The following is a 24,301-nucleotide window of genomic DNA, read 5'->3' as shown; positions in this document are numbered from 1 at the left end:
TTCTAAGAGTAATGTTTCGAAAACACAACACTTTAACTTGGAATTTCTATGTTGGAAATGATCATGGCGAGCCCACTTTCATGTACTGGGCGTTCATAAGGTTGATGGATGCCTCCACCTACTCATGGGCCCCACTTGCTGGGAAGGGTTCTTTTCCTCTAAGGAACCAAAACTCATTTGGAGTACCATTAACAGAGCAGATGCTTTCATGTGAGAATAGTGGTTTAGTAAACACCTTATTCAGAGAGCAAGGACCTGACAAATTTTTGTTAAAATGCTGAAAATGTGAATGGATATGTCTGTAAACTGACAATTTCAAATGTGTAAAGGATTAAAAAAAAGTGTGTAGCCCAACCTTCTATCCAACCCATCTCCCCAAATTACCCCTCAACTTCTAGCTAATCAAGTGTTCCTCAATCTTTGATTTCTCACAGCTCTAACTAAAAGGCAAGGAGGACTCAGTTCCAAACCAATGGCTGGAAACTAGCTTGGTTTCTCCATCTCACCCTTTGCAAGTAACTCTCCTTGGTTCTTCTTGTCATGGTAGGAGAAAAGATTATCATATTGGTTCTATTACTGTCATGGAAAATCTAAGTCATAAGTGAGTAGGTCTGTGTAGTATTATATCTTACCTATTCATAGGAAGTAACTGAATGTGTTGACTTCAAAGACATACATGCTTGCAATGAAATCAAACAACAAAAAAGATAACTCTCATAAAAGTGTTTTTTAAATTGCCTAATAATTTTAATGATTGCCCCTCCAGGTTAAAGCCTGGAGAATAAGATTCTTCCTGGAGGATCACTAATGTGGATAAACAAGGGGTAATAAACAAGTGCCATCATACTGTGGCCCCTTCACCAAAGAACTAGACAAGGTGCCTGTATTTTCTTAGGTCCCCTTGTTCATGTGTCTCCTGGGCCCTGGCCACTTGTTCTGCCCCAGCAGCCCCTGTGGTACCAACTTTGCTTGGGTTCTGACCACCTTCACACGAGCCGAACCTGACAGCAGCTCACCTCATGTTGCCCTGCACACCTCTCACCTCCAGATTTGCGGATTTCCTGTCCCTGCTGAGGCATGAGATGCTACAGATCTATTTAGCACCAAGTAAATACACTATCTAAGTGTGAGTAAGTTTCTGATCCACAGAGGGAAGCTTTGACCAATAGGAGACAAGAACTGCATGATACTTTATGTTCCCTTCCTCCCCCCGAACAAGACTGTCCTGAGCTGCTACGATTTACATAGTCTTTTGGAAGATGATCCTTCAAGATTGAACAATTAGTTGCACTTGATACTAAAGAGTGGACATATTGGTAACATAGCCCCAGATCCCCAAATAGGATCTCCCCCTTTTCCAGCTTCACTCATGTTTCCACGGGATTACACTTTCTATAAAATAAAAGTAGCACATATGCTTTTGCCTTAGCCTCTGATTTCTGGGGAACACAGGCCAAGACAGGTGTCCCTTTATTTCTAACACTATGTTAATGAGTTTCTTACCTTTGCTTGCAGTGGTGGTGCAGAGGGGGCTGAAACAGGATCTGTAATATAGGTCTTCTTAGGACCAGCAACTGGATACATCCCAGCAGGGTTCTGGTTCCCTGTTCCAGAAGGAGTGTAGCCTTGTTCCCGCTTCCAGGTATTTGGGTGACCTTGTTGACCATAGGCAGGATCAGAGTCATTTTTGCCCCCATAGCCAGGCCCTGCTGGGGAATAGGCTTCATAATAGCGCCCTTGGTTAGGGGCATACCCATACCCAGGCTCAGGCTGAAGTCCTGGTGGTGGAATATATGTATAATCCATGCCTCCCCGGGTTGAAGGAGGTGGGCCCTGCCCAGAGATAGGAACTTGTTGAGTGTTATAGCCCTGGGGCCCTGGCCCTGGACCATAAAATTGTCCTGGTGAAGGGGCAGCCATGTAATGAGAACTGGGCTGGGCAGACTTCACTTGCACATTGAAGGTAGGCCTTGAAGGGGTGGATGCCGTAGTGTAGGAGGCTGGGACTGGCTGAGGCTGGGGTTTTAGGGTTCCAATTGGAGCCACGGGGATGGGCCCAGCCTGGGGTGCAGGCTGTGGTTTCAATGTAGACTTTTTGGTTGCTGTTAGAGGAGGTTGGTTTGGTATGACCATTCTCTTGTGTCCCGTGACAGGGGTGGAGACTGGAGGAGAGGCTGTTGAACTAGTAGAGCCCTAAGGTGGGAGAGAGAGAAAAAAAAGGACAAAGATTACTGCCAATGAAAAATAAAAATACGTAAATGAACAAATATTAGTAAGTGCTATTATTATTTTTGTATTAACTTTGCAAAATACAAATAAGGCACGGTTCCTGCCCTCTAAGAGTTCACAGACTAACACAAAAATCAGTTCTGTTTCTGTGTACTAGCAATGAAAAACCAGGAAAAGAAATTAAGGAAACAAACCAATTTACAATAACATCAAAAAGAAAAAAGAAATACTTAGGAATAAACTTAACCAAAAAAGTGAAAGACTTGTACACTGAAAATTATAAAAGTTTGCATAAATAAAGAAGACACAATAAATGGAAAGACAGCTCACATTCATGGGTTGGAAGACTTACTATTGTAAAGATGTTAACAGTACCCAGAGCAATCTACAGATTTAATGCAATCCCAATCAAAATCCCAATGGCACTTTTTTGCAAAAATAGAAAAATCTAGCCTAAAATTCATATGGAATCTCAAGAGACTCTAAATAGCCAAAACAATCTTGAAAAAGAAGAACAAAATTGCAGGACTCACATTGCAATTTCAAAACTTATTATAAAGCTACAATAATCAAAACGGTGTGGTAGTGGCATAAAGTCAGACACACTGACCAATGGAACAGAACAGAGAACCGAGAAACAAAGCCTCATATCTGTGATCAACTGATTTTTGACAAGGGTGCCACAACCATTTGATGAGAAAAAGACAGTCTTTTCAACAAATGGTCCTAGGAAAATTGGATATCCACATGTTGAAGAATGAAGTTGAACCCTTACTTTATACCATATACAAAAAGTCATCCAAAATTTTAGCTCTAAATATAAGAGCTAAAACTATAACACTCTTAGAAGAAAACATAGTGGAAAAACTTCGTGACATTAGATTTGACAATGATTTTTTTCATATAACACCAAAATCACTAGCAATAAAAGAAAATAGATAAATTGAAAAATTCTATCTCAATCAAACTATCGAAAGACTTACTCACCATACTGCTAAAAGGAGGAACTAGAGAAAGAGAGCTGGAGGACTGAGTAGAAGGAACAAAAAAAGCCAAGTAGGGTGTTGAGAGAAACAAACATCTCTGGCAAAACCAAAGAGAGCTAAGTTTTAGATCAAAGATTCCCATCAGAGAGTGATTTACCAGTGATAACTCAAATGCAGCCTCTTCCTCCTTTTATAGCTTCCTGATTTCTGTTCCATTCATTCCTTCAACTCAGAAATACTTACTGAAAGTCTTAACAAAGTCCTGAGGACACAAAGACGTAAAGACCTTGCTGCCAAACTACGAGGCCTTGGTTAGGCTGGAGATAAGTAAAGGCTTAGGGAAGGCTTGGTGATTCAAATGTTCATCCTCAGGCATTAGTCTATTAGGGATCTGCATATATACCAGTAACAGAATGCTTTAATTTTGCTCTGTGTTACTATGATTATATTTGTTGATACAACAAATGAATGACTACACCCTAATTTTGCTGTTTATTGATTTCCAAGCAAATACTAGTATGTATAGGAAGAAAGGATGCAAGACTTTATATTACTCTAGTCTCATTTATCTACAGCAAGCCACTATAGATGTATACCTGCGGGACGGATGCTGCTGACTGCTTCCTTGTACCCACTCCCCTTCCTCATTACTCAAAGAACTTCAATTTTGTTCAGGCCAGCAGTGCACTCACTTAAAATACTTCCCTAGACTACTTTGTAGGTAGGACTTGCCAGGTGACACTGTTCTGGCCAAGGAGATGTCCACTTAGCATTTCTGGGAAAAGCAGGGCTCTCCTGACACAAGCATCATCCATTCCTACTTTGTCTTTTTCTTCTTTTCTGCCTGGAATGTGGACGGGGGGCTGTAGACAGTGTGTAGCCATCTTGCCCCCACCGCAATATACAAGTCTACTGATTTAAATATATAGCTTTCTAACAGTGATCTAGGTTGATCCAGAGATTAAGATTACAACATTGCCAGGGACATTTGGTTAACATACAGTGGTTCTCAGTTAGAGAGGAAACCAAATACTGACCAGGGGAGTTTGGAAATGAGTACGGATATTTTTTATTGTCAAAGTGACTAGGGGATGCTATTATCATTGAATAGGTAGGGGGCAAAACACATGATTATCAGATCCAAGATGGCACTGATACACTCTTGGGAGACACTGATACACTCTTGGGTCACATTTCTTCTGTCAATCTGATTGTGAAGTTCCCAGCTGTCAGCCTAGGAGGTCACTGGTCCTCTAGGATCAGCGTAGGATCCTACTACTGGATCTCTCCTCTACAACACTCTCTCCTTCCTGGTTCAAAAACCTACTCTCTCCCCTGGTTCCCTGGAGCCTAGAGCTCTGACCCTGCTAGCCTCAGATTATCTCTCAGTCCCTTACGGCTTCTCTGTGCCCAAATGAGCCTGTTTACACAACGCATTTATAAATCAGCTTCTTGGGAGGAAATGGTTTCAGGGTGCTATCATTTCTGTTGGGATCCTGACTGTTACAGCTACTTTTTTCACATATCATTTGTTTCAACTGTAGTCTCCTAGGGATTTTGTAATTCTAGATTTAGTTCTCGGTTAAGTTACAGGAGGCTGTTGAACACAGTTATCTATTTTTCCTTTTTGATACTAGCCTTTCAGGGGGCAAACCTGCCATTTACTTCTGTAATTTAAGCAACCTGAAGATTCTTGTCTTGGTGTAATAGGCTTTCCTTTCAGCATGAAGGTGGCCCCAATAGCACCCACTAGAAAGAAACGTTTCCTCATTAAGCAACTTATTAAAATATATATCCTGAAGAAATTCCTAAATAAATATTCAGTTAAGACCCTGACATTCTGTAGTAGAGAGCATGGCAGAGTCAGCCCAAACTTAGAAAAAAATGTACGGTCAGATTTCTCTAGCCAACCATGTCAGTCTTCAACAATGTCAGCACGGATGAATTGAATACAAGAAGAAATAAAGCTTTGCATTTCCTTGATGACTCAAGATCAGCAGAAACCCAGAGTTCCTATTTTGAACACTTTACAAACCCAACTATAAATGGAGACAGTGACTGGGCAACTGGGCTAATGACAGGCAGACTGTGCAGCTGCAAAGAATTCTGCCCCCAAAACAGATACTTGAAAAGTCACATGTTTTGAAAATGAAAACTAATCACATTCATAGAGCAAACCAAAAAGAATTAATAGAGAACTGACTCCTTAGAAGCAACTCTTTTCAACAAATTTCTCTATTTCTCTTTCTTGGAGAATGAACACACACGTACACTTCAAACATTCTTAAAGTCTTTGAAGAAAGGCATGAGGGCACGATTTGAGAAGCCATCGCTTTCTTCTAGGAAACATCTCACTAGTAGAGCTCTCTTCGGGGGATGCGAGGGTTCTCATAACTTTATTAAGAATTCTGCTGTGTATGTGCCTGCAAGTTTCTGACTATGTGTGTGAAAATAGCACAGTTAGCTATATTTTTTCCCCTGCAATTTTACATCCTCTACCTCACTGGAGGTGGAAGGGGTAAAGAACAGAAACCATTTTAAAGCATATTTATTTATGTTCTTCATGGTTAAAGAAAGCTATGGCAACACTTTCCTGGCCCACATATTCAACTAAATACATAGTGAATCTTTTCTACTTACAGGATTAGTTGGCGCTTCCAAGTATTTATTTTTGGCATTTCATTTCTTTTTGTTTTTGCAGGAATCCTTGAAGCTTTATCATGATTTAACATTTTCATTTTGAAAATCAAGCACATTTAAAAATTACACTCATACAGATATATAAATATATCTTTTTTTTTCTGAGACTTAAATCTCTGTAGCAGTCTTTTTATGTGGTTATTTTTCCATTAGTTATTTTCTAAGCACCTTCAACGTGTAAAGCTCTGTGAGGTTAATCGATGATGTATCCTGGGATGAACAGTGTGTGTCTCTTGTGTCCCAGGGGTTTATGGTCTGGTAGAGGGCCTAATACATAATCAATAACTGTTGAATGGGTGTCTCCATCACCAGGCAGAATTGGCTGTGGCCATGAGACAAGAACAGATAAGGGGCGAGAGCTCCTCTTGTACTCATCTTTGGGAGCAGGCCCTCAACTTTCTTTTGCCCATGTCAGGATAACACCTTTCAGGCCTCTCTCTCTCCCTTTCCCCTGCCTATCTATTCCCTGAACACACCCGCATGTATAAACACACACACACACACACACACACACTCCTAACTTAATCTACTACTGTATCTTTTTTATAATCCTGATTATTTCTCATATCCCGGTCTCACTTTCTCTTCCCTAGTTTTGGTCTGCATCATCACTTCCCCAAGCTATTTATTGCCATCATCTAACCTCACTTCCCTCTCCTCTCTCCTCCTCAATATGGTCAACAGTGATCTCTCTAACATGGACATCTGACCCTGGCTCTTTGCTGATCCAAATCGCCAATGACTCTGCCTTGTATTGAACTCTTTTTATTATGCTGCTCTCTCTTTCTGTGTGTTTCTTTAAAATATACCTTACAAAGTCGTTCCAATCTAGTCCTTGCCTTCCTGCCTAGCCCCCTCCTTTTCTCCTCCGTCACACACAGCATACACTCCAACAATATGAAGCTTATGTAGGGACTGGAATAGACCATACACTTATATCTGTCAGGTAGAACCCCCTTCTACAATCTCTGATCCATTCTATCTGACTCTCTACCATGTTTCCCCCCTGTTGCTCAAACATAGCCACTTCTGCCTTGCAATCGTCTGCATATTCTTCAAGTCTCAGATCAAATGATGCCTCTTCTGCAATGTCTTTCTTCACTGCCTTAGAAGAACCTAGAGGTTCTTTTTATGGTCCTTCAGTTATACTCCTAATTGAGTTTGGACATATCTCCATTAAAACAATTACCTTACAATGTTTTAATAATTGACTTGCATGTTTTATGTCTTGGGAAGAAGTCAGACTGTAAACTACAGAAAAATCAAATTATCATGGTCTTAAACAGAGAGAGATTTGTTTTTTGTCAAATAGACATATCCAGGGATAGGCAGCTAAGAACTAGTATGTCTGCTCAACAGTGAGAGCAGGGACTGAGGATCTTTCCAGCTTTCTGCTAGAAGTACTTTTCTAATCTTTGTATAAAATTGTTACTGATGACATTGGTCAACATATTGCCCAAAGGTCCCAGAATAATGATCCTCTTTATCGGACATAGGACCTCCTTTCTTCTTCCTATTAACTCTCTCTAGAACCACACCCACAACTTGAGATACCTTTTACGTTATGAAGACTCTCTTGAATTTTTAGTCCTAGAATTCATTTGTACTCTGAATGCCAGCCCCAGGTATCGAATTGTCTATTTCATGTGTCTACTCAGATGTCTCATATGCTCTTCAGGCTCAGCACGTTAAAAACTGCTTCATCATTTTCCTTGAATCTGCTTCTCATGCTTTTTGTATGGTTTTCTCACCCACCCAGGTGGATGCTCAAAAGAGAACACTAGGAGTCCTTCTTGAGCCCCTCCATCACATCCCATTCGTGTACTAAATCCTGTTGATCTTATTCCCTAAATAGGGAATTCTATAACTCTCAAATATATCCACATTTCACTATTTACTCTGTCGTAACTCTATTCCAAGATGCCACCACCTCTCATCAAGAATTCTCCAACAGAATCCAAACTGGTCTCCCAGTGTCTACTCTTGTTCCCCCTTCAATGAATCATTCTGTAGACAGAGTGATTTCTCTCAAGTGCAGATCTAATCACATAATTTTTCTGCTTAAAAGTCTTCAATAGCTTAGGGGAATGATTTGGATACAATATATCTCTTCTGCTTCTCCTTGAGAGTTACACGTTCTATGACTCTCTGACATTGACTTACTTTCACATCCAGTGCGCCAGACTCTCTCCCATCTCAGGGATTATACTCATGTGCTTCCTCACCTCTCTCTGAATTCTATGTCTAGCTAATTCCTAAGAACTCTGTAAGTCTCAATCTGAGTGTCAGGTTCCTCAGTGAAACTTTGCCCAAATCCTCTGGAATCCTCACAGTGAGCACGCTTTTTACTCTTCTTCTTCTACACATATCACACTTGTATATATCTGTTTTCATAGGGTTAGAGACTGTCCCTTTCATTTGCTGTTGCTTTCCCATGCCTTTTTCATATCGTAGCGCATGGCAGACATTTAGCAAATATTTGAATGAATGAATAATGGTCTTCCAAGAAAAATGCATTTTTCTTGTCAGATTATAACCAAATGTACAAAATCGAGCTATCTCATTTCTCTTATTACTTGACAATCAAGAAACTCTGCGATATATTTAAAGCAGGCTTAATTACAGTAATCTCATTAGTCTCCCTCTTCCTCTAAATAGTTTAATGACTTTACTTTTTTTTTTTTTTTAAAGATTTTATTTTTTCCCCTTTTTCTCCCCAAAGCCCCCGGCACATAGTTGTATATTCTTTGTTGTGGGTCCTTCTAGTTGTGGCATGTGGGACGCTGCCTCAGCGTGGTCCGATGAGCAGTGCCATGTCCGCGCCCAGGATTTGAACCAACGAAACACTGGGCCGCCTGCAGCGGAGCGCGCGAACTTAACCACTCGGCCACGGGGCCAGCCCCTTAATGACTTTACTTTTTGAATTGATTAATACTACTATCTTTCAAAGAAGCATTTGAGCTGCTTATTTTCATTTTAATGATCATATTGTATATGTTAAGTTCTACTTCATGCTGGCTCGAGTCTCTTACAGAAATAGTCAAGGGATAAATTTTAAATAAACTTACCATGAAAGGAAAGATACTAATGCATTTTAAAATAATCTTTAACAACATGTACTGAAACAAAATACATTTTGAATCAACTATATCCCAAACCCTAGTAATATTTAGTTGATTTAGCTATAACAATACAATGACTAGTAATGTAAAAATTAATCTAAGGAATGTAGGGTGGGTTTGCCAAAATATCAAGCAGAATTTTGTTACTAACGCATATTTAATGTGGATAATCTAAAGAATGCATTATCCTCCCTATATTAAAAACAAGGTAAAACACACAGATTACCAGCTTTCCCATTCTATCTTCATTTACTGTTAGACTTTGGGAAGAGGACGGTTCTCTCTTTTTGGACTAAATTATAGTTGTTATGGTGAGTACGCATTTACCGCAGTCTTGCCTAATCTCAATTACTGCACTTCATCCAAATAAATTTTTCTACAGCCACGTTGAGGAATAGCACTCTGCATTTTTATTCACAAATAATATCCCGACATCTAGACATTTAATTAACCCAAATTATTTATTCCTTAAAAATTTATTGAAATTCTATTGTATGTCAGGCACCAAGCTAGCTGCTAAAGCCACAACAAAACAAATGGAATCAGAGTCACTGTACTCACAGAATTCTTAGCTAATTCAATTTTTTGGACAAAATTTAGTGTGACGAGCAGAAATGATTTCTGCTTAGAAAGGAAACATTGAAGGTAACAGAAGGAGAAAGTATATAAAAACTAAGGCCCTACATATAAACGGCAATATGAAACTCAATGTCCCTTCATCACATTCTGATTTCAGCTATTATAATGACATTGAGAAATACTTATGATGTTAAATGAAAATGTAAATGTTAAATGAAAAACACAGAATGTGAAATCAAGTACATGTGCAACACAACTGAAGCTACATAGAATCATATTTCCATGTGGACAAAGAATAGACAAACTGTGGAAAGGGAGATGGTTGATTTGTTAGAAAGGATTATTGGTATTTCAACTTCAGTTTTACTCTCATGACAATGGTTTAAAGTTATTTGAACAAGACCTGATGAACAGTTTTTCCCTTGCAGTTACCTACTTTGTCTGTAAATCCTTCCTGGCAGGAAAAACAAACTAAAATACTATCGGTATCGAAAAAATGTATAATAATAGAAAACATTCATGTAGGATTTACTTTGTGTAAACATTATGTGGTGAATACAGTTTGTACTTAATCCTCAAAAGCAACCTTGAGACAGAAACTATTATTATCCCTATTTTCCAGATGAAGATACTGAAGCACAGAGGAACTAAGTAATTGCCTAAGGTTACACAGCTAGCAGGTGGCAGATCCAGGATTCAAACCCAGGTAGCCTGGGCCCATAATTTGGGGTTTTAAAAACCATCCTACCTCTCTCAGGTAAAGAAACAGTAAAGTGGACTCATGTAAAAAAAACAAAAAACAAAAAACAAGAAGCCTCCTCAGTCTACCTATAGTTTTCCTATTTTTAAGAGACATGCAATCCAGATGTGGATACAGAAAAATACCTCTCTCCTAGAAGAAAAATAATGGAGTAAATGGGACAAGAGACAGTAAAAGATACTCACTGTCTGTATCTGGGAAACAAAGAGTGACGTGGACTGTGTAAAGCTAAAGAGTTCATACTCTGTCTAAAGGCAGCTGCTATACTGTGCCAGCTGATTACCGCTGTGTGAAATATGGACCCAATGTTCCTCTTCTGACTTTAAAGTTTTGCTTACTTTTTTTGCAAATGCTGGGAAGCCAAACAAAGAATTTCCATAGGCCAAATGTAATGCATGAGGTGCAGTTTGCAACTGCCATTCTAAGTTAAGGATGCTAGCAAAGATAAATATAACCAGGGAGGATGATCAATTCTATTGAAGTGTCTTGCACTAGAACTGAGGGGGAAAAATTGCAGTTTTGCCACTGTTTAGAGTGGAGTGACACTGAAAAAGTCACATTACTTCTCGAGATTGACTCCTCATCTGAATAATGAAGACGACATAGGAATACTGTTATTTTCTCCTTCTCCATTTTAAATGAGTAGTCTATCTTTTTCTTCAAATAAAAGTCTCTCTGTAATCCAGATAAAAGATGAGCTTAGCTGGATGAGGCACAGGGTTGAGGGGAGCCTGTCCACATGTTTGCTGTTCTTTTACTCCTCTATTAAAGAAGACATAATGACATTCAAAATACAGTGATTCCAAGAGGAAATTCTGAATATTTCCAATGAGTTTTAATGGCCAAGTAGGTCCTTAGTAAATAAAGGCTTGATGGATGAATGGATAGACTTGGTTTCTGAGTTTGTACAACGAGATACAATTCAAACACAGCTTACCTATTTCAGTTAAAATGCCATGCATTCCTTATTTGCTATTTGTTTTTTGTTCAATAAAAAAATTACTTCATCCTTTTCTCCAAGCCCTTAATATACATAGCCAGAAGGATTTATTCTCAAGCTTATAACACTGGTTATTTTAAGGGAGTGATTTTTGGGTGTTCTATATATTTTTCCTATTTTCCAAAGTTTCTAACTATTATTTTAATCAGTGGAAGATTTATATATCTATATATACTTTTTTAATAATGTATTACATATATACATTACTTTAATAGTCAACACATACCAAAAAAATAATACTGTAGTATCCCAACTGGTGTGTGTGTATACACAGAAAAAAAGGAATAGAGTAAAAAATTTTAAATGGCTTAAACATATTTGCAAAAGGTTAAAATTGTATCAGCTGATGCAATCAATAGAAATTTTAATTTTCATCCTCATATTTTTCTGTATTTTCCACATTAAAGAAAAAAGTTACCTCATAAATGATAGCTGAAAAGTGGTAAATGGTTAAAATGATCTCAAAAATTACTTTTGAAATTAAAATCACAGGATTTTAATTGGTGCCACTGAGTTCAAAACATCATTGCCAATACAGGGACACTACTAATACACTAATTTTCAGTCACTGATGGACACTTAAATCACACACACACACACACACACACACCTTACAAGTCCCCCAGAGTCTTGTCGGAGAGATGCAGACATAAATGACCTACTTCTGTGCATTGCATCAGCACTTGTTCATTTCACAGCGCAGCGCTCTGTGAACACGTACTGCAGGTAGCAAGGGGCTATTCTTAATAGTGTCAGAGGGAGAGACAGCAAAATCGGTATGGTCTGGTGTGCACTCCGGAGTTTTTGTCTTAGAAGCTGTTCCATTTAATTAATTCTCGCAACACTTCAGAATGGGTATAAGATACTTTGAAGACAAAAAGCTCTCCCTGGACTACTGAAGACACCAATGTCAGTATGTCAGCTTGTTTTTTCGCAAACAAAATCAAGTCATTTGGGAGCACCAAGATGCTACCTTGAAGGTCCTCATTTCTTAATCCCTAACGATTAAACAGAGAAACAAAGATCCAGGTGAGACCCTGCACTCACCTGTTCATAAAACTATCATGTCATCAAATTAAAACCAAGAAAGCCAGCATTTGAAGGAGTGTTTCCCCCCATCAAATAACTGTCCAACAAGATGGTAAGTCATCAGTTTTGAACCTGAGAGGTCTCCAAGGCTCCTATTTATATAAATACCTATATAATACAGTACACTTAGTCTCTAGTATGCATGTGGCTGGCACTGGATAAAATGTCATTGTGATGAGGGTTAAGTCAATCTGAGTGTGTTCTATAATCTAGGAATGTAGTGAGAGAAGAGTCTATTTTCACAGCAAACGACCTCATACACTGAATCATCATCTCAAGGGCCTATGTACTTTCCTTCAATCAGGCTGGTGGTTTAGTGAAAACCATTGGGAGTTGAACCAATTAGCCAAGAAATAATAAAACACAATCTTGGTGAGAATATGATAGCACAGGTGTAGTTTTACATGACTGGTAGTACTGGAAGTTGGAATAATAATTTTTGTGGGTAAACTGGCAATGAAGAGCCATTAAAATGCCTGTAACTTATGCTTTCTTGTTTACTTTTTAAAAATTAGAGGATGGTTGGGGAAATCATGGTACAGTGATCTGATGGAATGCCATGCAGCTGGTAAGCAAGGGAACATGTATTCAAAACAATAGTCTATAAAGAAAAGCAAAATGAGTGCATATGTATACTGACAAAAATTTTTAAACCAGTAATATTTTAAGGTTAGTAGTTATCTCAAAGACTTAGAGCAATGTGATTGAATGTTATAAATATGGCCATCCTATTTTTTCTTCCCTTGGTACTGTAAAGATTGTTGATTCTATCTATCTCCTAATTACCTCCAATCTTTCCAGTTCTCAACGTCAACTTATTGATACCCTAGTTCAGTCCACTATCCTTGATGCCCTAAAGTTTACTGCATTATATATATATATTTCATACATATACACTTATGATTATATATATATATATATCTTTTAAAAACTGGCCTCTTATTGACCTCTAGTACAAGCTTTATGCTGCACCCAGAATATTTCTAAAACCCATTCAGATCATTGCTTTTTGTTGTTAAAATCTCCCGAAGGTTCTCATTGCTCTTAGGATGAAGTCCCATTCTTTCCCAATAGAGCCACTGCTTTGCTTTGTAGCCTCCTCTCTACCTCTCTCTCCCTGGAACCCTATACTCCAGCCACCCTATGGTCGCCCGACTTGAACACTTTCCAACCTGCTCCAACTTCCCAATCTCTAAGTAGTGTTCATCCTTCAGTTTCAAATGAAAGACACTTCTTCTGGAGAGCCAGTCTTGAGTCTTCAAGTCTAAGTAAAGTGTCCATCACGGGTGTCTCTCTAACAGACTGTACTTCCCTTATGACAACCCTTGTCCAATGTTTTGTATTTCTTTCATTAACGTTCTCTTCCCCTCTAAGCTTCACATGGGCGAAGACTTTGTCTTTCTCATCCAACATTCCATCCTCAATGACTAGCAAACGTATACTCCACACATATTTATTCAATGAATGAAAGTTATTTCAATAAAGCATTATTGGCAAATGCTATGAGACATGGTTAATAAAATAAAATAATCACAGTAGTTGGCTAAATTATAACTGCTCCACACTCTTCTCCTTTCCCCATCAGTTTTGTTCAGCTAAACCCTTAGTTATCCATCTAAGAAGCATTTGAGTATGATAGAGGGTTCTGTAATTCAATCTAATTTTAAAAAAATATTCTGAGTTAGTTTATGCATTTTAGGTTTCTTAGCTGTAGGTAACAGGAAATGTGGTGAGGAGCATGGTTCAGTAGTTTTTGGTTACCACCAACTACTGTAATAGGCCAACCATTCCAGTCTATCACTGCTACTCAGAAGCCATTAAAAGACAAAAAGATGACTAAAAGAGTGGGATTCCTTCTCTCAGGAAACCCCCAAGTCCTAGGGGGATTCTCATTGCTGAAATTTGCGTGTCAGTGGTAAAAGTTAAAATGTGACACCTTTGACACACAGTCTGAAAAGAGTTATCTGGGGCAGATGTAGGCACAAAGGAATTCTTGTGAAAGAAGAAATAACGTTGACTTATTTGTGCATCATTAAAATACACAATATTCTTTAGAGAATCATAGAGTATTAGAACTGGAAGGAATTAAAAGGTCATAAATTTCTACCTTCTCCTCAAGGAAACAAGGCTGAGGGAAGATTCAGCCAAAGTGATAAGGCCTTGACAGGGTCAGAGTTGAAATTCAGTTTTCCAGACTCTAAGACCAGTGATCCTGCCATCACATCAGAATGTGCAGACTTAGTAATAAGTAAGGAATAATTAATAAGTAATAACTTAGTAATAAGACTTACAAAAAGGCAAGAATTCCAGTTTTGTTTTCCAACAAAGGTGAAATTCAGCATATAGACACCAAACAGCATTGCATGGAAATCACCAACAAGGCTCAATGGGGACAAGTTGGGTTGCTGTGTTTTCATACAGGAGTTTCCAAAATAGTAGTGGAATTCAGTAAGGGAAGCCACCAGTGTGAGCAAGTGGCTATATTTGCCCCAGTGGAAACAAACAGACCTTCGTTCACATATTTCCAAAGGAATTTGGGTGACCGAAAGCAAAGCAAAAAAGGAATAGTTGGTGCGTTATAGTCCTTAGAGAATTCTGTGAGCAAAATTTGCTAAGACCTATCAAATATTTCAAAGAAAATACTGAAAGAACATCATATTTACAGCACATAAAGCTCATAGCAAAGTCACTAGATGTTTGCTCAGTTTTTTTTTTTCTTTTTGCAGAAAACATGTTCATTTTTAAACGATCACTGTATTATTATGATTTGAGTGGACATTATCCACATTATATATTGTATGCGGAAAAAAAGTTTCTCATCTCTGCACGTATTTGTTCTCAGAAATGGAGGCTGTTTGTCTACTTACTGTAGACAGATAAAGGGCTGAATCACAGAAGGGTATAATTTCTAAGGAGAGAGCACTTTTGCCAATGAGTAGGAGAAAGGGTAGAAAATGTTTTCATAAAAAGGGACTATTAGGGACAAATAAGAGCTCTATTCACCAAACCTGTACATATCCCTTTATCCTTGTAAAACAGGCTATGAAAGCACATAATGACTAACCGAAGCAAAATTACTCCCATTCTAACTTTGCATAATCGCTAAAATGGTTCTGGTTTTTTAACCCTCCCCCTTCAACAACTCTGCACTCTTAAAAAATTTTTTTTCAACCACAGCACAAATGGTTATAGCAAACGAGTGTACTGGGCACATCTGCTGTTTCAGAAAGAATTCACTCTCCTGTGCCAAATCCACGTCTATCGGAAGAAATAAAAATAAATTGCAAGCAGGTTCAGCAAATGCCCAGATAAATCCTGCACTGACCACATGGGGTAGATTCATTTCTGGTAGTTGGTGTGGTCTGAGAAGGGTGAGGCGATGAAAGAGTCGATCTGGAAGCAAACGTTTCTCTCATGCCTGTCTTTGTCACTCAATCACTGAGAGCACAATTGAGGTAGATTCTTTCTTGCTTTCTCTGGGCAACTATTTAAATAATAGGATGGAGTTTATATCCTCAGAGGTAAAGGGAAATTGGCAATGTTTTGCGAGATATGCATAGGCTTCTTAAAAATAACAATGACAAGAGCAACAACAGCCCTGGTCTGAATGGTCCCTCAAGCTACCCCTTGCTATTTTGTCCATGTATATTATTGAAAGCTTTGCTGCTAGAGTCTCTTTGCTATTTTAGATGATGGAGTGCGGTAAGTATGCTAGAATTTGGAGTAGTAAAGTATTTACGTTTTCCCTTTTCTAGATAGCCACTGTCAGCTGGAAATTTGAGGAAGGCTTGTGGGAGAGATCACCATTATTTTGACCACGGTACCTGGTGACCAAGCTCTATGAGACAGAAAGGGTATGGTGACCAGGCCAAGATCAGGGTATTAATTAGTACCACGACTGAAACTCTTCATCAGCTGAGAAGTACAAAGGGCTGCCAGAGTTCAATTACTTGGGACTTATTCCTCCAGTAGAACTTCCTTCAGAAGGTAAAATGAAGAGTCATTTTATTTATTTTTTTCTTTCTTTTTAGAATTACAACACAGCAGACATTAAAAAATTCAAAGATAAATATTCTTTGGGACACAATTTTAAATCGGGACAACAAGGTCTGAAAGCCCTGGATCAAAACAAATTCACTTATGTTGTTCTTTGGGTCTCAATTTCCTCTTTATATGATAAGGGGATTTGATCAGAAGAATTCAAAGATCTCTGGTAGCCTAAAGTGTCCAAGGAATGCCTTTGATCTTAGATAAATTCTGATACCTGAGGTCCTGTGGAATGACACGTAAGCTGAGACCCTTCTCATTCTGATACTATTTTCAAGATTCATTTTGATAAATCTCAAGATCCATATATGTTACAAAATGCTTACTCCCCTTATGCTACAATGCTATATGAAAATAACAGGATATAAACTTGTATAGATAGTATGATTAAAGTCTAATATCTAATAAGAATTTAAAAAAACCTTGAGTGGTTACTATTAGGAATATAGGTATTTTGCTCTTTTTTTCTTCCTTCACTTTCTTTTATAAAATGAGCAAGTATATTTATATTGAAAACAAAATTGCTTTGTTTACAGAGAAAAACAATCGTATCTCCAAACATCTTTTCCTTTCAGAGAATACATTGCATTTTCTAAAACCACCCAAAAGCAAAGAAATATGATATTAGTTTCCTTCAAATATATGACTTTAGAATTTCTTTTTGAAAAATGGTGTCATTCATACAGTCATCGACCATTAACTGACCACTTTCTAAATACCAGGGATTTCGCCAGCTGCTGGGTAACAAGCTCCAGTTCCTGGCCTCAATGAATTCAACTACAGTCGGGGAAACAGGCAGAAAACCAGGGGAAACTTCTCAGATTCCCAGAAGTCTGACAAACTCTACTTGGAACACAGTGCTCTACTGCAACCCAGGAGTGTTTTAAACATAGAGTTGAGTTCCAGCCCACCAAAGACCAGTGGTTTAAAGGGCCAAGGACCAGAGTCCCTCATTCTAATCTGTAACTATGGATGATATCAGGCAAGTTCCTGTCTTCTCTGTTACTCAACTCCTTCCCTCCAAGGGGCTGGTTAAAAATATTTCTTCATACTTCACACGGGAAGTTGAATTCCAACATCTTCCCCTAGCCTGCTCTTCCTCTGATATCCCATGTATCTCAGATAAATGCCATCATTTAGGTAATTCTTATGCACTCTCAAGTTTGAGAATTGTTATTCTAAATTATAAAACTCAAGAGTAGGGACCATGTTCTAATATTCGCCAGTTCATCCTTTCATGACACTTAGAACATGGTAGCACAAAGATTAAGCTACAGTAGGCTATCAAAAGATGATTGAGGGGCCGGGTCCAATGGCATAGAGGTTAAGTTCACACACTCCACCTTGGCAGCCCGGGGTTCACTGGTTCTGATCCCAGGCACGGACCTATGCACTGCTTATCAAGCCACGCTGCGGCAGGTGTCCCACATATAAAATAGAGGAAGATGGGCACAGATGTTAGCTCAGGGTCACTATTCCTCAGCAAAAAGAGGAGGATTGGTGGTGGATGTTAGCTCAGGGCTAATCTTCCTCAAAAAAAAAAAAAACACCCCATCATTGAGGAATGAATGCATCAATAAATGGATATATTCAAATATGAAGTTATCACTGATTTTCTCACTTTAGTTAGTGTGTGTGTGTGATATCCATTGTGGCTTCCAGGATGATTGGCATTATAGAAGTATAGGAACAAGATAAACAGCATCGGGGCCAGCCTGGTGGCACTGTGGTTAAGTTTACACATTCCGATTCTTGGCAGCCCTGGGTTCACCGGTTTGGATCCAGGGTGCGGACATGGCACCGCCTGGCAAAAGCCATGCTGTGGTAGGCTTCCGACGTATAAAGTAGAGGAAGATGGGCATGGATGCCAGCTCAGGGCCAGTCTTCCTCAGCAAAAAGAGAAGGATTGGCAGCAGTTAGCTCAGGGCTGGTCTTCCTCACAAAAAAAAAAAAAAAAAAAAAAGATAAGCAGCATCAACTATAATATTATTTGGTGAGAAAAGGAGAAATCACAAGAAAAAAAGTAAAAAAAAAAAAAAAAAACACAAGTGATCCCAGGCATCAGAGGTATAATCTACAGAGCTATCCATTTATTGATAGATTTCTTCACTCAATTCCACAGCAGGTAAAAAAAAAAACAGCAAAACATACAATTTCCCAGGGATATCATCCATACATGGTAGGCAACAGAATTATTCAAGAAAATATTTTGTTATTATAAAAAAAAGTAGTTTAACATTGACTGCATTTATTTCTTTGTCATTTCATAGATTTTTAACGATGTTTGAACAACATGGTATCACTCACTGTTTCTTAGCCCTGTGAATGAGAGTGCTGGGTGAGTTCTCACGTAAGACATATTACTTCATTAAAACAATAATACTTATTGTAGAAAATACGGGAAATATTAATAAGATTAATAAAGAAGATGGAAAACACCCATAATTCAAAACCTTAGAGATAATAACTGTTAAATTTTGGTATGTTTCCAAGCTTTTTTTCCTTATGCATTTACACATATGTTTGTGTGTGTGTGTGTGTGTATGTGTACATGCGTGTGATAGGTATGGGTGTTGGTGTTTAAATATGAACCCTGTTTGTATGCAATTTTATATCAATTTTTTCATTTAGTGTATCAAGACAGATTACAAATTTAAAATTTTCAAAAAAGCTGTTTGCAGTGTGGCAACCAAGTGGTCAATGTGCCTTAACAGATACGAAGACTTAAATGCAATAAGCTACCGTTTATCATTCATATTTAACTGCAAAACCAAGACCAGGAAGCAACGCATTAAGATGTCCCCACGGTCCTAAGTTATGCTACACTCTCCTCATAAAGTAATTTGTTTCTGATAACAAGGATTTAAGGAGGCCTGATGGTACATCTAAATACCAGGCACACACATCTAACAAAATGTCAACTCCCCACCTACTTACGTCTCATGTATATCAGATGATCTTCTCTCAATCAGCCACACTGTTCACATGCAATTCAGACCCAGATCCGTGCCAAATACCTCAGTGTTCAACTCTGTGGTACTGAATTCTAAAAGCCTTGCTGTCTCAACATTTGATATTGCAGATGGTGCATCTAAGAGCATTTGTTTGTTATCATTTTATTATCATTATTATCACAATCCTTCTCTCTTTGTAACAGGTAGATTGTTAAGAAGCCAAATATAGAAGGACAGGAGCAGGGCTGTGCTGAAGAAATACTAATCTGGAAGCCACATGTTTATGAAGAGCATAAAGGGAGCCAGACAACAAGCTACGGCAACAAAAGTCCAGGAAAGAAAAGAAAGATGAGGCCCGAATGAGGGACAGAGAGTTGGAAGGAAAAAGCTCCTAGAACATTAATTAGAGAGCTGATACCTGCATAAGGTCTGTCCCAGCATATTTTTTCTTAGCATCTTTTACTTTATACAACGACCTTTCTAACCATGAATAGATATGAAGCAAATAAGATCCACGGGTGTGGCTGATTTGACGGAAACCAAGAAAATATGCTTGAAATGATCATTGTTAAGACACATACTAAACTGGGGTGTCAGACCAAAGAGAAACAAAATCATGGAATAAAGCTATGTTAAAACTGAAGGCCTCAATTCTGGCAGTAAAAATTAAGTGACATTATTTCACATTTAGTAGTCTATGGTTCCTTTAAGAGGGACGGTGATTTGTTTCTTTTCGGAAATCCAAGTAGCAGAGCCGTCACACAGAAGTCTTAACAGTGGGGCTAGACAATTTTGTGGGGAAGCACGATGTATGTTTACAAGCGACCTAAATGATTTTACTTCTGGCCAAAATTCAAAGATATAATCTTGCCTCTGATTCTGAAAGTCATCATCTGGCTGTGGAGATTCCTCAGGGGGAGGGGAGAAACAAACAGCAAAATCCCCCAAATTATACTCTATTTATCTCACATACTTATTAAACTTTGTCTAAATAGTTTAACTAAAATTGGGATTTGGGGTTACAAAAGAACTGCCAATTTGGCTTTGTCAAATAAAGCACTAAACTGTTCCCCAGGAGTGCTGAATCTCACAAAGTGAAGTCCTCAGAGGTCATGGGTCACTAAATAGAACTCACTCCCAGGGGTCTAGAAACATGGAGTTTGCATTCCTACATAGAGCCTGGGTTAAAGCCACCACACTCCTCACCACTCCCTAGTGTTCCCCAACCAGAGGCCAAGTATCAATGAATCATTTGTCTCTTTGCTTACCCTATGGTTTGTCCTCTAATGAAGTGTAAAGGGAAATATTTCTTTCGTAATAACTTGTCTATTTAAAAAAATGGAAAGAATATTTGCTTTAGGAAATATGGAAGAAAATGTAGATTATGCTTAGGTATCCTCTACGTAAACAAGAAGCATCTATAAAGAAAGAACATAACCTAAAATATAATTCTAAAGCAAACCATATGTTTGCTTGGTTTCGATCACCTACCTGGATCCACCACTGCAATAACCACCTAGAATAAATGAATTATCAGTCCTCACTGGAGAAGCATAGAGGTTATTTAAGTCTGTAGAAAAGAGTGCTGTGTGATGTTAACAGAAACAAGAATCATACATGCCCACAACACTACAAAAACAAACAAAACAATGACAACAACAGCAAGCAAAAACAAAACAAAATCAAGCAAAAATGTAAACACCAATAGTAAAACTTTCATATTTTTAAATGGAGCTATATAAATGATACATTTCATGTCTTTATTTCAAAATTTATTTTCTTAAATAAATTCTACAGTCTTTAAAAAGTCCAATAATAAAATACCCCCAATACAATTAGTGAAATTATCATGTTTGATGATTTTGTGATTTATTTTTAAAATATGGCCAAGTATGGAGATCCATGTATAAAGATTAAAGCATTTTGAGCCTCACAAGTTTTCAGTGGTGAAGAAATAATGCAACATAACTTGTATTGTGGAATATAGAGTGTTAAAACCTTATTTTTCAGACTATAATATTTTTAAAGACTTAACAGCATTAGAGTTTTCAGAATGGTTTATAACCCATGTAAAAATGACCAAAAAAAATTATACGGGCACTGAGAGTTTCTTGCACAACTGTCATAAATTCAGTATAAATGTGCATAAACCATACGTAGTTAAATAATCTACTTATCTATACATTGATAAAAAGTGTCATTCATATGATAGAAATAAGGGATCTGATTTCATTTTCCTTTAAATAAGGAATTTGTCATTCTTTTGCAAAACTATTGAGAACTACATGAGGGAAGGAAACCCAAGAGGAACTCACATATTGCTTAAATGGACTAAATATATTTACTTTTGTTCCTCCTAATTTTCTGATCTTTGCCAATGCCCAGAAGTGATAGGATTAATGCAAAAATAAGGGAACACAGCATGTGCATTCAAAAGTGTCTCAAATAAGAGATATATTAAGAAAAGTGCTCTTTGCTAATTAAATAAACATAGCAGATCACAAGGTGCTGGGCTCTTTGGAGTAGAGAGAAATTTATCACAGGATTTCCCTGGGTTCAAGGAGTTCACATACCAGCAAAAGAGACAAAACAACACTAGTAAATGCCTGTCACATAACAGTCGAGAATGCTAAGCAACACCAGAGAAGTTATTAAGGTTCCCAATGGGTTATTTCCAAACTGGCAGGAAGAGAGTAGCTCCCTGAGTTCTATCTTGTGGGGTAAATTAGAACACAAAGATGGCTTCGTGTTATGTGCTTGCTCGTGCCTGGATTGCAGGAGGTGGGTGGATTCTGGTTCAAGCAAATGATGTGAGCAGTGGTACAGACAAAAGGATAGGGAACATAGGGAGAACGAGGTGGTAAGAATTTAATAATAGCTGATTCACATTGTGTGCCATCCTTATCTAAGTGCTTTACTTATAACTGAGGAAGCGCTTATTATTGTTCCCAGTTCATAGACAAGGAAACTGAGGTCCAGCGAGCTGAAGTAACTTGTCCAAGGTCACAGAACAATCTAATGCTGGGATCTGAATCTAGACTCTGCGGTTCCAAAGTTGTTCTATTAGCCACTTTTACGCTAAAAGCAACGACCTACAGCAAGCCTGTGAAATTGGATCAGGACAGATTGTGAAGGGTAACATCTGCCTTTAATTTTAGTTGACAACTAATCTGATAGAATTAAGGGACAAATATTAGGGTATAAGAAGGGCAGGAAAGGGACACTGAATGCCCAGAAAAAAAATACATGACAAGGAGAACAATTACTCTCCGAAGAGGGGGACTGTTGTTTCATTAGAGTAAGGACACACACATCTCTGATGCAAATTACTTCTATTCAGCTGAGGGTGACATTTTCAAACAGTCTGGAAAAAGGCAGCTTACAAAATGTTTTTTTTATTAAAGCCCTATTGTCATAGCTTTATACATTAGTCTGTATCCACATATGATCTCAGTTTAAAAGATAACATTTTTAAATATCAAAGTTTTCTCTCCATGTGTGGTGCCATTTAAAATTCTTTCCTCACAGGACAACGAGGGAAATTTAATTATTATGTTAACACATTGTGAAAATTAAAACGACATCAATGATAGTCACAGAACCAGAAGCATGACCTCCCATTCATTAGGAACCATCACAGTCCAATGTACTGTATCCTCGAAATTAACATTTTTTTGTATTGCTTGGGTTTTTAAAACCCAAGGGAGTTAGAGGAAAGAGGCAGCACAAAGCAAATAGGTGAATTATTCCCTAAACCTCTGAAATGGTAAGTCCACCGAAAAGAAAGAAATCTATTTTATTTTAAAGGAAACAAAATAATACTAGACGCTTCAAGAGTCCTTCCTAATTTAAAGTCCTGAGTACATTGCATCAGATAATTTTGGCCATCAATCTCTTAATCTAAATTCAAAATTCAACAGACACAAAGCACATAACCACTTTAGGAAAGGCTGTTTCAAAACACACTGCCTTTTTATTAGCCTGTTATACAGAAATTATGGTAATTTTTTAATAAAGTTATGGAAACAGGTCACATTATTAATTGTATTGCAAATATAATATTTAATTAAAGATATATTATGTTGATAGGATTTAACATCTGGCACTCGGGATTTGCAGACGTGTAGAGTAACAAACATGAAAATAATCACTACAAATGCTCTCCTGAGTTCCAGTCCCCAGCAGAGTCAACTTTAGAACAATATTTAAGGTCTATATTTTGGGGAAACATCTAGGACGAGGGGAGAAACTCATCTACAATTGTCACATATTACATCACCCAGCATTCGGAGGGCCCATTTCTCTTAGGAGATATAAACAGCTTTCCTATAAGCATGTGTTAGTGACATGGCTGCTGCTCGTGGACCCTCACACACAATCCACTGTTTCTAATTTTTAAAATAGACACTCTAATGACTTTTCTTAGTTTAACACCAAGTTTTCTTGTATATATTCCCCCAAAGTTTTCTAGATTTTTTTCTAATGTCAATTAAACATAGTCAACGGTGGACTAATGAGCCTTATTTAGGAGCGATTCATAATTTACTGCACTTGTACTATTCCCTGCAGGGCATTTTTTCTCCCACTAAACCTCAATCAAACCTCATTACTGTTGCTTCACAACTACTTTCTGGTCTAAATTTTGTCGCTGGCATTTAGTTAAGAAGGAGACTTTTCCATAATATCTATAGAACCTTTTCCTTTTAAAAATGTCAAATCAAAGTATTCCTAACTTTAAAAGACTGCAGTCAAATTAAGACAGCTAATCTCAACAACAACCAGGAAAACAACAACGAAAGAGGGTTATTTTCTTCTGGTTTAAAACTCATTCCATG

The 24,301-nt window shown here is 37.9% G+C and overlaps 1 protein-coding gene across 15 annotated transcripts in view; it reads right to left on the bottom strand.

Moving 5' to 3' along the window:
• LPP (LIM domain containing preferred translocation partner in lipoma) overlaps positions 1-24,301 on the bottom strand; it is a 637,427-nt gene that overhangs the window by 232,761 nt on the left and 380,365 nt on the right. For all 15 annotated transcript variants that reach the window (XM_070583407.1, XM_070583403.1, XM_070583408.1 and 12 more), the window contains one exon: positions 1,504-2,193. In XM_070583407.1, coding sequence (XP_070439508.1) covers positions 1,504-2,193 — 690 coding nt within the window. The remainder of the gene's footprint in view (positions 1-1,503; positions 2,194-24,301) is intronic.

Source organism: Equus przewalskii, chromosome 18 (assembly GCF_037783145.1).
Source record: "Equus przewalskii isolate Varuska chromosome 18, EquPr2, whole genome shotgun sequence".
Classification (NCBI taxonomy): domain Eukaryota; kingdom Metazoa; phylum Chordata; class Mammalia; order Perissodactyla; family Equidae; genus Equus; species Equus przewalskii.
Note: the sequence above shows the minus strand (reverse complement) of the source record. Positions and strands in the feature narration are given on the sequence as shown.